Source organism: Carex rostrata, chromosome 11 (genome assembly GCF_964058835.1).
Source record: "Carex rostrata chromosome 11, lpCarRost1.2, whole genome shotgun sequence".
Taxonomy (NCBI): domain Eukaryota; kingdom Viridiplantae; phylum Streptophyta; class Magnoliopsida; order Poales; family Cyperaceae; genus Carex; species Carex rostrata.
Genome location: NC_135928.1, coordinates 11,321,709 through 11,334,446, shown reverse-complemented (window position 1 = coordinate 11,334,446; position 12,738 = coordinate 11,321,709). Strand labels below are relative to the sequence as shown.

The 12,738-nt window shown below is 34.2% G+C and overlaps 3 protein-coding genes across 3 annotated transcripts; 1 reads left to right on the top strand and 2 right to left on the bottom strand.

The window, feature by feature from the left end:
• The first annotated feature begins 3,407 nt into the window (after window positions 1-3,407).
• LOC144562223 (thaumatin-like protein 1b) lies at window positions 3,408-4,622 on the top strand. The gene is made up of 3 exons (XM_078311406.1): window positions 3,408-3,503; window positions 3,657-3,892; window positions 4,009-4,622. Exons 1-3 carry the CDS (start codon window positions 3,443-3,445, stop codon window positions 4,450-4,452), a joined length of 741 nt encoding a protein of 246 aa, XP_078167532.1. The 5' UTR covers window positions 3,408-3,442; the 3' UTR covers window positions 4,453-4,622.
• A 975-nt stretch (window positions 4,623-5,597) lies between these two features.
• LOC144562259 (uncharacterized) lies at window positions 5,598-6,932 on the bottom strand. Its single transcript, XM_078311446.1, has one exon. The coding sequence runs from the start codon at window positions 6,848-6,850 to the stop codon at window positions 5,690-5,692; it is 1,161 nt and encodes a 386-aa protein (XP_078167572.1). The 5' UTR covers window positions 6,851-6,932; the 3' UTR covers window positions 5,598-5,689.
• A 4,021-nt stretch (window positions 6,933-10,953) lies between these two features.
• LOC144561974 (thaumatin-like protein 1b) lies at window positions 10,954-12,247 on the bottom strand. Its single transcript, XM_078311081.1, has 3 exons — window positions 12,100-12,247; window positions 11,596-11,891; window positions 10,954-11,513 (listed from the first exon to the last, which is right to left on the bottom strand). The coding sequence occupies exons 1-3, from the start codon at window positions 12,155-12,157 to the stop codon at window positions 11,118-11,120; spliced, it is 750 nt and encodes a 249-aa protein (XP_078167207.1). The 5' UTR covers window positions 12,158-12,247; the 3' UTR covers window positions 10,954-11,117.
• Window positions 12,248-12,738: the final 491 nt, after the last annotated feature.

Sequence of the window (12,738 nt, the reverse complement as noted above, 5' to 3'; positions counted from 1 at the left end):
TTCCTCAGATGGATACAGTGCCTTGAGGTTTACTTTCAAGACTTGGTTAGAGGAGCCTAGGGATGATTGCAATTGGTTGAGGAATGCTTGCCGGATCTGTATCGGGTCTGTGATTGTCACCTCGTCTTGACTTATAGAACTCACCATATTCTTCCTCATTCTGGTTGATGCGCTCACATGGAAGAACCGTGTATTACGATCTCCTAACTTTAGCCAGTTTATCCTTGCCCTTTGTCGCCATCTCTCTTCTAGGTTATTAGCCAGTTCAAATGTCCTCTGCTTTAGCTTACATCTCAACTTGAATTCATGCGGAGCTAGCGGCCTTTTCTCCTCTATCCTGTCAAAAAACAGTGTGGTCTCCTTGCATCTTTTTAATTGAACTTCCATCAAATTGAAATCCCGGGCATGCCATATCCTCAGTGCTCTATGCAAAATTCCTAATCTGTGATGAAAGAGGTTAAGTCCATCCTGATTACTGGGTTGCATCCCATGCCACAATTTCCGCACCATCAACATTGGTTGTTCATACCTTAACCAGAAGGTCTCAATTTTAAATCTTCTTTGAGTTGGCGCCATATTCTTGCAAGTCAGTAGTAGAGGTGCATGGTCGGAAACAACCATTCCCAGCGCCTCTGCCAAGATTATTGGATACTGAATAGACCAATCATGCAAAGTGAATATGCGATCCAGTCTAGAAAAGGAAGGAATTGGTCTTTTGTTGGACCATGTGTAAGTCCGATTCTTAACCGGGACATCTATCAGCCCCGCCATCGAAATGAAATCATTGAATAAGTCCATTAGAGGGTCACCTCGGTAATCTCCAGACCGATCAATAATCCACCTGACTAAATTAAAGTCTCCAGCTATGATCCATGGTGATTGGATTTGTTGCCAGAGGCTAGTTAGCTCCCGAATGAACTGAGGCTTCTCATTCTCTACACTGGGCCCGTATACCGTTGTGAGCAAGTATTCGGCGCCCGTTGAGTGTTGCTTCAAAAGGACATTTACATTGTTTCAGGTTTAATTTAATTTTTAAGATACTTTTGTAATCCTGGGAAATGTGTACCCAACTCATCAATAAAATCCTGAATTCTATGGTCTGATGACTGATCTTCATCTTCCTTATAAAAAAATAATTACAAAATAATTTATGTCTTTGGTATACCAAGTGGTATTTTAGTTTTACCCAACGCACGATTAATAGAGGTAATATGAAAAAGGAGAAATATATAATTAATTCATGCGTCACCATCTAAATCCCAACAATTCAATGAGTTTCTAAATAACTGTTAATTATTTTTTAGAAATTGAAGTCTCTAAAGTTCTAACTCTTACATCTCTGAAATTAATTTTAAAGTTTCTATTAAGCCACATCAGTAATAAATTAAAAAGAAAAAATAATTTGAATCAATTATTTGACCAGAGTGGAATTTATAAATAGTTTTTTAATAAGAAAATTTTCCAACATAGTTTCTACTTAATAATTAATTTTGGTACTAGGTGTCACTGTAATAGAATTTTTACTTAATGAAACAGATTAGGGGCCACTGGTGACTTACTCTGTTCCCAGTCCCACAAATAAATACATAGATTTTTGAAGTCTAGTCTAGATCTACACAATATTTTATTGTCTTTTGTATTACAACTTGCCTGGTACACTTTTCATTGCCAAATGCCAATAAAAATATTATCAGGTAAACTTTCGTTCTCCCTACAAGCAATCAAAATCTAAGCATACCTCCCACCAAATTTCGTCCTAGCAATTTAATTAAGTAGCTGCATGCTTAATTAATTACGAAAGGAACCATAATCAGAAACTTTTGATAGCACGTTCTTATCAATTTAAATCTTTTAATGGGAACTAATTTCATATTTATGATTGGGGTTAATTTGTAATGGCAACCCAACAAAGAAATATAATATAGGATGATTTTTTTAATATAATCAATGAAAAAAAAATATTCTTACCTCTTATATTCTACAGCCTGTATTTGCACTTCAAAGTGTTTATATAAAAAAGTTATATATTTTAAATTCATAAGTGTTTATATTTAATGTACAAAGTGTTTATCATTTTTTTTTGTGAATGATGACAGAAAAGTTCTAGTAAAAACCTTAATTGAATAACTAAATATAAAACTTTCGCAGTTTTTATAAACACTTTCAACATAAGTAGAAACACCTTTTAGAAAAGAGGAGGGTTCAAATGCCTCCATATTTTTGTGCCTCCATCTCTCTCCATCATTTTTAAAGTTCAAACAGTTGATCCGAACCGCTCAACCTAACCTCCATACTAAAATATGTTTGGAGACCAAATTTTATATTTTTAGGAATTTTTTTACTATTTTCTTAGATAGGTACAAAATCAGTAAATCTGAACCATCTAAAAACAGTATTTTTTTACCTATCTAAAAAAATAGTAAAAAAATTCCTAAAAATATAAAATTTGGTCTCCAAACATATTTTAGTATGGAGGTTAGGTTGAGCGGTTCGGATCGACTGTTTAAACTTTGAAAATGATGGAGAGAGATGGAGGCACAAAAACATGGAGGCATTTGAACCCTCCTCTTTAGAAAATATAAATATACTATGAAGAGTAGCACTAGGGTGTTCCTAAGTTCACCAATTCTTTTTGTGAACTCAATTCTAAAATTTATTTTAAATAATGAATTGATTTTAAATAACGAATCCGAACCGTTAAAATTCATCTACCTTACAAGTGATATGTTTACCAGCAAAAAAAAAAAAATTAAACTTTAGAATTAGTTTAGTATAAAGTCAAGCGGTCAAAATTAGAAGCTTCATAAATTAATTTTAATACATTTATTTTTTGAATATTTTGACCACTTGACTCTATACACAATTATTTTGAAATTTTAAAAATTTTGAAAATTTTGTATGTAAACACATCATTTTTAAGGTAGATAGATTTCAACGGTTTGAATTTATCATTTGAAATCAATTTGATAAATTTTAGAGTTGAATTCACAGAGAAAATTGGTGAACTTAGCAACACTTTAATTCTACTCAATTATGAAATGTAAGTAAAAGATAAAGATAAAGATGCAGATATCCCTCTCATAATAAGTTTGTATTTGTTTCACTTGACTTATGACATATTAAGAAAATGAGTAGAGCTTGAAAATTGAGATTGAAAATAAAATTTTAAAAGACAAAATAAAAAAAATAAAAAATTTATTGGGGGCTTAACCACCGCCCCAATTCCCTAGCTAAGTTTACACAAGCTAAATTAATCGAAACAACGAGGCGGCCTCATGTACACACACTTCAGAAGTTGGTCAGATTTCACAAATAATTTTAGACAATAAAAGTTTCCCTAAAATAAAATTGCTTCAAATCAACTTATAAATACATCCAGTAGAAAACAAGTCTTTGAACCTCTCTCTCCTTTTTTCTCTTTTCTCTCAAGCTACCAGAAAACATGGCAAATGTGATGATTCTCTGCTTCTCTTTCCTTGTAACTTCATCACTTCTTGTTCGAGGTTGCTAATAATTACATTTTAATGCCAATTTTTTTAAGTAAAACAACATTGAAAACTTATAATCTGACATGTTTTTTTTGTATTACCAATTAATTAATTAGCAAAAACAGAAGAAAGGGATACTAATTAGTGTTTTCTTTTTGTTAAATTCAGATGTGCACTCAACCATCTTCACTATAAAAAATGAATGTGCATTCAAGGTTTGGCCCGGGATATTGACAGACTATGGTGTGAAAGCTCTTAATCTCACTGGCTTTGAGCTTGATTCTGGTGCTAGCCGTGCGATCGATGTCCCGAAAAATTGGTCTGGCCGTTTCTGGGCTCGACAAGGCTGTTCCAATGCCACTGGCAGCCTCATCTGTGAATCTGCTGATTGTGCCTCTGGCCAGGTCATTTGCCTGATTTAAACTATCGAAAGTATACATCACATCAGCAAACAACAATACACTTTTATGTTGCAAACACACTCAAATAGGTCTCATAACAATCTGTAAATGTTTTTCAGGTTCAATGTAACAACCAGGGTGCTGTCCCTCCGGCAACCCTGGTTGAGTTCACGCTCAACGGTGCAGGAAATGACGATTTCTATGACATAAGCAATGTGGATGGCTTCAACCTCCCTGTCTCGATCGTCCCGCAAGGTGTCCCGGGGTGCAATCCTGTCTCATGTCCTGTAAACATCAACTCCAAGTGCCCGCAAGAGCTCTGGTTACAGACGTCTGATGGCTCTGTAGTTGGGTGCAAGAGCGCATGCCTTGCGTTCAACACGGACGCCTATTGCTGCCGTGGAACTTACGGGATTTCTGGTTCTTGTAAACCGAGCACCTATGCTCAATATTTCAAGCAAGCGTGTCCCCAGGCATACAGTTACGCCTACGACGATGCTAGTAGCACTTTTACATGCATCGGAGCTGATTATCTAATCACTTTCTGTCCAGCCTCGAGTTAATTCTATACTCGGGTGTCAAGAATTTCAGATTAAACCTTGGATTGTGTGCAAATTGAATTGTTTTATTTAGTTTAATTTTGAGATTTTGCATTTTTACTGAGAGGCAATGAGATTCATTTATATAATTAGATTTTGAAATTTGTTTTTTTAATTAGGATGAGATATATTTTGCTCCTTCAGATAAAACCATGTTTGTGTTTTATGACAATCTTTTAGCAAAATGACCCTTGTATTTCATTAATTATTTTACGAAAAGTACAATTATAGTTTTCTGGAAATCTTAGAAAGAAAACCATGCATTCTGATTATACTTTATTAGTACTAAGCAAGGCTTCTCAGGCTTCTCTGTCAACTTGACAAGATTCTGGATTATACTTTATTAGTACTAAGCAAGGCTTCTCAGGCTTCTCTGTCAACTTGACAAGATTCTGATTATACTTCATTAGTACTAAGCAAGGCTTCTCAGGCTTCTCTGTCAAGATTCTGGATTTCAAAAATGAACTATGAGGCCTTAATTAAACCCGCAAACATTTCCCCACACCTCTTAATGAGTCGAATTGTAGAATTTTATGTGTAAAAGCGTAATTTTAGTCTGGTAAAAACAAATAATAAACAAACAAAGGTGCATGGTCAGTGGTGGAAAGAGGTAAATTAAAAGCTGTTAGGTTCCGTTGACCTCATTTAAATTAGAAGAACATATATAAAAGTTTAGTTAATTATTTAATGAACTTCTTTTGAGATCTAACAAAACATATATAACTTTCAAGTTTCAACCAATATCACTATAAATCTCATGATAAAATTTTGTCAATTCCGAGAGGAATCATTCATGGCTCGACTAAAGATATCAACACAGGATCAGAAGACCAAAAAAAAAAATTAATGACAAGAAATGATACCATGACGTGTACTAGAAGAGAATGCTTGTGTTAAAGCATGAAATCCAGAAATATAAATGATTAATGAAATTGTGTTTTAAAGAATTAATCTATAAATAAATAATTAATGTATCTCTACAAACAAGCTATTGACCAAAAAAGTATACTCATTACATGTTATTACAACACTTTATTTTAATTTATTAATCTTTAACTTTGACACGATAACAATAATATCTTTTATATTTATGAGCTCAATATATAAATTGTGAATGAAGCACTCACATGAGGCCTTTATTGCTTTCAGACGAATACTATACTGATCATGTTCTCTATTGTTTTGAGATTTTGACCACCTTTCAAGCATAGTTGCACAACCCAAACTGGCACTGTGTGTTACACTTATTGAAGCAAGCCCCACAATTGTTATTGTCATTCATGATGTCTGAACAGTGGCCCCCACAGCACATATTTGGGAAGCCACACCGAACGCCGCATGTGCCGCAGTTGTTTCTGTCATTCGTCAGGCTCCTGCACCGGCCACTGCAGCATGTTTGGTCCGGCCCACAAGCCCTGCCACACTTGCCGCAGTTAACGTTGCTGGATGTCAAGGTGACGCACCTCCCTTTACAACAAGTCTGGTTTTTCCTGCAAACATTTCCGCATGTCCCGCAGTTGTTGATGTCGGCAAGCACCTTAATGCACTTGCCATTGCAACACTTTTGGTTGGGCCCGCAAACCTTGCCGCACTTCCCGCAATTGTTACTGTCGGAAAGAACCTTTGTGCAATTGCCTTTACAACAACTCTGGTTTTTCCTGCAAATATTTCCGCATGTCCCGCAGTTGTTGATGTCGGCAAGCACCTTAATGCACTTGCCATTGCAACACTTCTGGTTGGGCCCGCAAACCTTGCCGCACTTCCCGCAATTGTTACTGTCGGAAAGAACCTTTGTGCAATTGCCTTTACAACACAGCTGATTGGGTCCACAGACGTTGCCGCACTTTCCACAGTTGAGGATATTAGAAAGCAACTTTGTGCATATGCCGGCGCAACAACTTTGATCCACACCACAGACCTTTCCGCATCTCCCGCAGTTATTGCTATCAACTAAATTGTTGATGCACTTGCCTCCACAGCAGAGTTGGGTAGGATTACAGGTAACACCGCACTTCCCGCAGTTGCTTTCGTCAGAAATAATGTTTGTGCATTTGCCAGTACAGCACAAATCTGAGTCTGTACAAACACGCCCGCACTTCCCACAGTTATTGTGGTTAATGGTTGTGTTGACGCACGCACCAGAACAGCAGTTGGGTCCAGGGCTTCCCTTCAATTGACAAATTGCCGGGGGATAAAGGTTGCATTTTAAAAACCTTGGATCCAAGGTGGCAAGTGACCGTCTCTCCGGTGATGTATCATCAATTGAGTGATTGGCTAAAGCAGTCGATGACAAGTAATCGGCACCGACTAAGTTAGCAAACAACAAGGCAATTGATACGATAAAGAAGGTGGTATCCCTCATGGTTGTTGGCCGGGTGATGAAAGGAGCGAGCTTTGGTGATCGAATGAGGCGGTGGTGGTGGCGATGGATGGTGGTGGAGGTGAAGGTGAAGGTCAACTTGTGAAGCGGGAGAACATGGCTGAGAAAGGGAGATAGTACAAGCTTATATTAGAGAGAAAGGGAAGCTAAAGTCAAACGAGAAGGATGGCGCGTAAATTGGCTTAGAGAGGCAAAAGTAGTCAGGGAAGTAGATACTAAGAAATTGAAAGAATCTTAGTTCCCGACTTTGATGAAATCCAACCTCTACAATGCCATGCAATTATATAGAAAGAAGCTTCTGATGCACTTCAATTATACAACAATTAATGATTTGCAATTTCTAAAGTCATATGTTGAGTGCTAGTATAAAAAATAGAATTAAATTTCAAATTACACCTAGAACTAGACAAATTACTTTCAAATTTAATTCTAATTTGCTTAATGAATATAATCAAATTAATTAGAAGAAGATCATTTAATAATTATTTTCTGGACAATTTTGACGATAAATTTTCAAATTCATTCAAATAATATTGGAAGTCAAAATATTAACTCATAGATGTTATTGGACATAAAAATACCTAAGAATCAAATTTAAATAATTTGAGTGTGAATTGGTTATGCATCAATAACAATTGATGTCAAACCACTAAATTTTTAGTTAACTTGATGTGTGGTTAAACATACCTCAAATCTCATCATTTTTTTTTATAAATATCATAAATTCATAATGCATCATTAATGCTGGTCTAATGTGATTATGTGAAGTAATTTGCTACAAATTTGTATATTTCAATTAATTAACAGAATTCATTAATACGGTCTAATGTGAAGTAATTTGCTACAATATTCTATATGTCAATTAATTAGCAGAATTCAAAGATTGGCAGGGGTGAAAACGGAGCGGATACGGAGCAGATAGTGGTAAAACCATATTCACATTTCTATTTTCATTTTTCGGATACAGATACAGAGAGGATATCAGATGGATACAGGTCCGAATCAGATCAGATATTTATTAAAATAATATAAAAAATATTAAAGTTCGTAATATATATCTAATTATAACAATGAATAACATAAATTTTTCATAATATATATATTAAAATATATGGTATATATCTACTCTGGATAATTGAAACTTAAAGTCATATCAGTATCCTTATCCACACGGATATTCGCATATTAAATATCCACATTTAAATTTTTAAATACTGATCGAATACGGTTATGAAATTAATTATCCATCAATTTGCTACAATTTACCAGAACATGTGAGCTCATGAGCTAACACATGGATGGCTGCATGGAAGCATGGAATTCCAGAGGCTAAGAACCTTTAATTGGACTGAATCAGAATTCATTGCTCTTTACCTCCTGATTTTGCTGCTAGCATTTTAAATGCATGTGGTGGAAACCTAGACATGACGGAACCATGCTAATCTAATTTTGGCATTTTATATGGTATATTTTAAACAAAAATTATAATAGATCTTCTTCAAGCAACATTCTCCTCTATGTACGTAGTCAACAACTTAATTAAGAAACGATCTACCCTTACTTCGGTTTCAATAGTCCTGTTTGTCAAATAACCTTCAGTCAACAATTTACAAATTATTTTTACACCATGTCATATTTGCTCTGTTTGTCAAAATAAGCATTAGTGCATATATAATTTTTTTAGAAAGAAAATGAAAAATGAAAAAATAATTGTTTTTCTAAGTAAAGATTTGAGATCTGCCAAAAAAAAGAAGAAACAGTTTAAACACTACCAAAGAACTGAAATCGGGAACATCTGATGGGCATCGGATTCAATTCGGTCCAATGTCTAATAAGACCCGTTCAATCTTAAACGTACAACTTTTACTTCCCGCTTATAATTTTATTTTCAAAATTCAAATAGTCGGTTCAAACCTTCCAATATGATCTTCATATTAAAATGTATTTGGAGACCAAATTTTATTTATTTTTTATTTTTTTTAGAATATTTAAAAATCACAGCTTTTCATTAAATAATAAAATAATAATAAATTCAGAAAAACAATGTTTTTAAAAAATTCTAAAAAAATAGTAAAAAGTTTTTCAAAAAATGTAAAATTTGGACTCCACACATTTTAATATGGAGATCATTTGAGAAGTTCAAATTGACTATTTGAACTTTGAAAATAAAAATATGAGCGAGAAGAACATCCTCTTTATTTCCCAAAGCATCGTAGCATCCCTCTCTCTCTCTATATATATATAGAGAGAGAGGGGGGGGGGGGGGGGGGGGGGGTTGGTTAATATCAAAACGTTTTATCCTAAACAGTGAAACAAACGCTTCGGTTTTTACATTTTCAAAGTCCAAACAGTCGATCGAAACCGTTCAACATTCAATCCATAATAAAATGTGTTTGGAGATCAAATTTTTTATTTTTTTGAAATTCTTTTATTATTTATTAAGCCATTTCAAAATTGTTATTTTCAATGATCCATAAATTTTTCACTATTTATTAAAATCAGCGATTTTAAAATTGGCTTAATAAATAGTAAAAAAATTCAAAAAATTTGTAAAATTTGTTCTCTAAGCATAGTTTAATATAGAGATCATATCTAACAGTTTAAATTGACCGTTTGAATTTTGAAAATTGAAAAACCAATTGATTGCACTATGAATCCGGAACAAACGTTTTGATATTAGTCAACCTCATATATGTGTATTGCTAAAATATCCCAAGGATGAACATAATTATTACTTGAAAATTCTAAAGGTTCTTCTCGCCTCTTGTCTACGTAGTGCGTAAATTACAATCGAGGTCAAGGGATGATATGACAGGTTAATTTGATATGGACACAGACACACAGTTCTTATACGTAAATGAAAAATCAAGCAAAAGATCTAAGTGTGAAAAAAGGAACTTCATGTCAACAATGCATTTTCTTTTGGTAACTAATTTAGACGGTGCTGTTTTTTTACTTTGTTTTTTATTTTACTTCAGATGTGGGTTCCAGACGCGCCAAGTAATTAAGAATTATTGGTCAGAACTCTGAATTTAATAATGAATACAATATCATAGTAATTTTTTTATTTTTTTTTGTTAAAAGCCTATAGACAATTTTTATTGAATTAAAAGAATTACATACATAAAATTAAACCACAAGTGTCTGAAAAAATATACAGCTATAAACAAACTAAAAACGTACAAGGAGTATGTGCATCATGTTGAAACCAAATTGATTATTCTTGCTTGATGGAAATTATAGGAGCTTAGTGATTGTTTCCTCGGTGTACATAGTTGTCATAATTTTTTTGGCAGACTACATTTGGGAATGCACTGAATCAAATCGGATCAGGAACTAAATTAGCCAGACCGGGACAGTCACCACTCCGAAGTTTCAAGAGAGGCATTGAATCAAACCAGACCGGAAATCAACATTTTAAATTTAAAATATGAGATATCATAGTTATCTCATATTTTCATCCTCAAATACAATTAATTAAGCTCCAACAAGAATAATTTATTTAAAATACTTCATTTTCCTCTTTGTGGAGTCAACATTTTAAATTTGATGTTTCTGTAATATAGAAAATGAAACCATTTCAGGAACAAAATATTTAAATGGAAATTCAATTTTTCTATATAGGTCACTGAAACTTTCAAATTGAAAAATGCGGAACTTTTATTCAAATTTTAATCATCACATTATGATTTTTGGAATTGTTTAAAAGAGTATTTTAGTTTATTAAGTTTCAGAAAATATGATACGAAGTACAATTTAAGGTAAATTCAATACTTGGGAGTTTTAAAAATATGAATGCTAAGAATTTGAATATTTAAAATATATTGTGTTGTTTGAATTTTACAAATGTGATTTTGCATGTTTGTATTTTGAAATATAGATGAGAGAAGTTCAAATTTTCAAATATTTAAAAATTCAACAATTTGAAAAATTTGAAAAATTTAAATATTTCAGCTATGAAATTATGTAATTATAAATTCTGTTTGTAAATCTTCAAAAAAAAATTTTAAAAAAAAAGCCTACATAACTTGGGCTAAGCCCAAAAGAACAAAAAAAAAAATTGGGCTCTGAGTTCGATCTTCTCCTTTGTCTAACAATTTTTTTTTTTAATTCTTAATTATGTCAGATACTCAGATTGGTGAGTTTAATTAATTATACAAAATGCTTCCCTGCATACACCTAAAAGAATAACCATCACCAAATCCCAATTAAACCAACCATAAAACCACCACATAGATTTATTAAAACCTCAAGGGCAAAAGGTTACAACATAGCCAGCACCAACACAGGTGAACACGCTGCTTGCATCGTCGTATGCATAGCTATAGGCAGAAGGACAAGCCTCCTTGAATATCTGAGAGTAATTACTGGGACCACACGTGCTCGGACTTCCGTAGTCGCCAGTGCAACAATATATTGGTTCTTCAAATGCATCACAGGCACTTTTACAGCCGACAACGGCAGTGTCGTTAGAGGCGCCCGTAACTTTAAGATCATCAGGGCAATCTGTGTTTAAGTTTGCTGAGCAGGCAGTGTCTTTGCAGTCACCCGTTCCATCCACTGGCTCCACCGAAATGGGAACGTTGAATCCGTCTACAAGGCTTACGTCGTAGTAGTCATTGCTGGTGCCTCCACCAAGGGTTATCTGGATGGCAAGCAATAATCGAAGGTCAATATTTGGTACAGTTAATTATCTAAGGTCGATATTTGGTACGGTTAATTATTACCTCGACGAGGGTGGCGGGTGGGGTAGGTCCATGTCCATCACACGCAACAGAATCACTGGCGCAATCAGCAGTTTCACAATGGAATTTTTTGGTGTTAGAGTCAGCAGTACAGCCTGTACGGCCCCAGAAGCGGCCAGACCATGAATGTGAAGTCGACAGATCAACAGTTTTACCTTCTGGGAGGTGGAAACCAGTTTGATTTAGAGGAGGTGTGCCAGCACCAGAGAGTGTACCGACCCAAACTGGGTACTGGCAGTTATTGGTAAATTCAAAAATCGTTGTGGTGCATTTTATACCTGGAGTTTGATATGAAAATATATGCTTTAAAAATAAGATATATATATATGTATGTATGGGTACTGAAGCAGAAAAGTTGGCGTATGTACAACTTTGAATCCACTAAAATCATCTTTGTTGGTTCCAGTTTAAAAAGGATAGAGAGAAAAAAATATTCAAGTTAAGAAAGGATAGAAAATGAAAACTTATTTAATTATTAACACTAACCTCCAATCATCATCAACCCAATTAGAAGCAGCAGCAGCACTAATACTCTTGAATCCATTGCTAATGGAAGGTAGCTAGAATGAAATTATATATGACCCAAAGCTTATGATTGATGATTCTGATGTGAGATGGTATATCATATATATATAGGTATATATTGCGCTTTCTTATCCCTTCAATTTGTAAGTCTTTGGTTGGTGGTTTACAGATACAGGAATTGAGTCAATGGCAGGCAAGCAGTATAAGGGGAAAGAATAACTAATTAATTAAGTATAATTCAGTGGTTAATTTCAACACTGCTATGCTATGTGTTACATAACTGGTGATTAATTATTGATAAAAGCTTGTACTTTGTGGCTCAATCCTAACTCGCACCTGACTCGTTCATTATCAACTCTCTTGTTAGTTGTTAACAAGCTAGATTGTCACTAGCTTCATCCAAAATTAACGAGTTCAAGTTGAGACCTTAACTTACTCAACTGCTTGCGAACTAGCTCTGTTAGGCATAAATTTGCGAATTTGTATGAATTTGTGTGCATTTTATACTGTTTAGCTCGATTCAGCTTGGTCCAAAAAATTTGTAAAATATATTTTCTTCTTAAAACAAGATTCAGTCAAACCCAGCAAGTCAGTTCGTCA

Coding starts and splice junctions, on each gene's coding strand:
- LOC144562223 (XM_078311406.1), top strand. CDS start 3,443: ATGGCAAATGTGATGATTCTCTGCTTCTCTTTCCTTGTAACTTCATCA. Junction 3,504..3,656: donor TTCATCACTTCTTGTTCGAG/GTTGCTAATAAT, acceptor TGTTAAATTCAG/ATGTGCACTCAACCATCTTC. Junction 3,893..4,008: donor CTGATTGTGCCTCTGGCCAG/GTCATTTGCCTG, acceptor AATGTTTTTCAG/GTTCAATGTAACAACCAGGG.
- LOC144562259 (XM_078311446.1), bottom strand. CDS start 6,850: ATGAGGGATACCACCTTCTTTATCGTATCAATTGCCTTGTTGTTTGCT.
- LOC144561974 (XM_078311081.1), bottom strand. CDS start 12,157: ATGGATTCAAGAGTATTAGTGCTGCTGCTGCTTCTAATTGGGTTGATG. Junction 11,892..12,099: donor TGGGTTGATGATGATTGGAG/GTTAGTGTTAAT, acceptor ATCAAACTCCAG/GTATAAAATGCACCACAACG. Junction 11,514..11,595: donor CACCCGCCACCCTCGTCGAG/GTAATAATTAAC, acceptor CTTGCCATCCAG/ATAACCCTTGGTGGAGGCAC.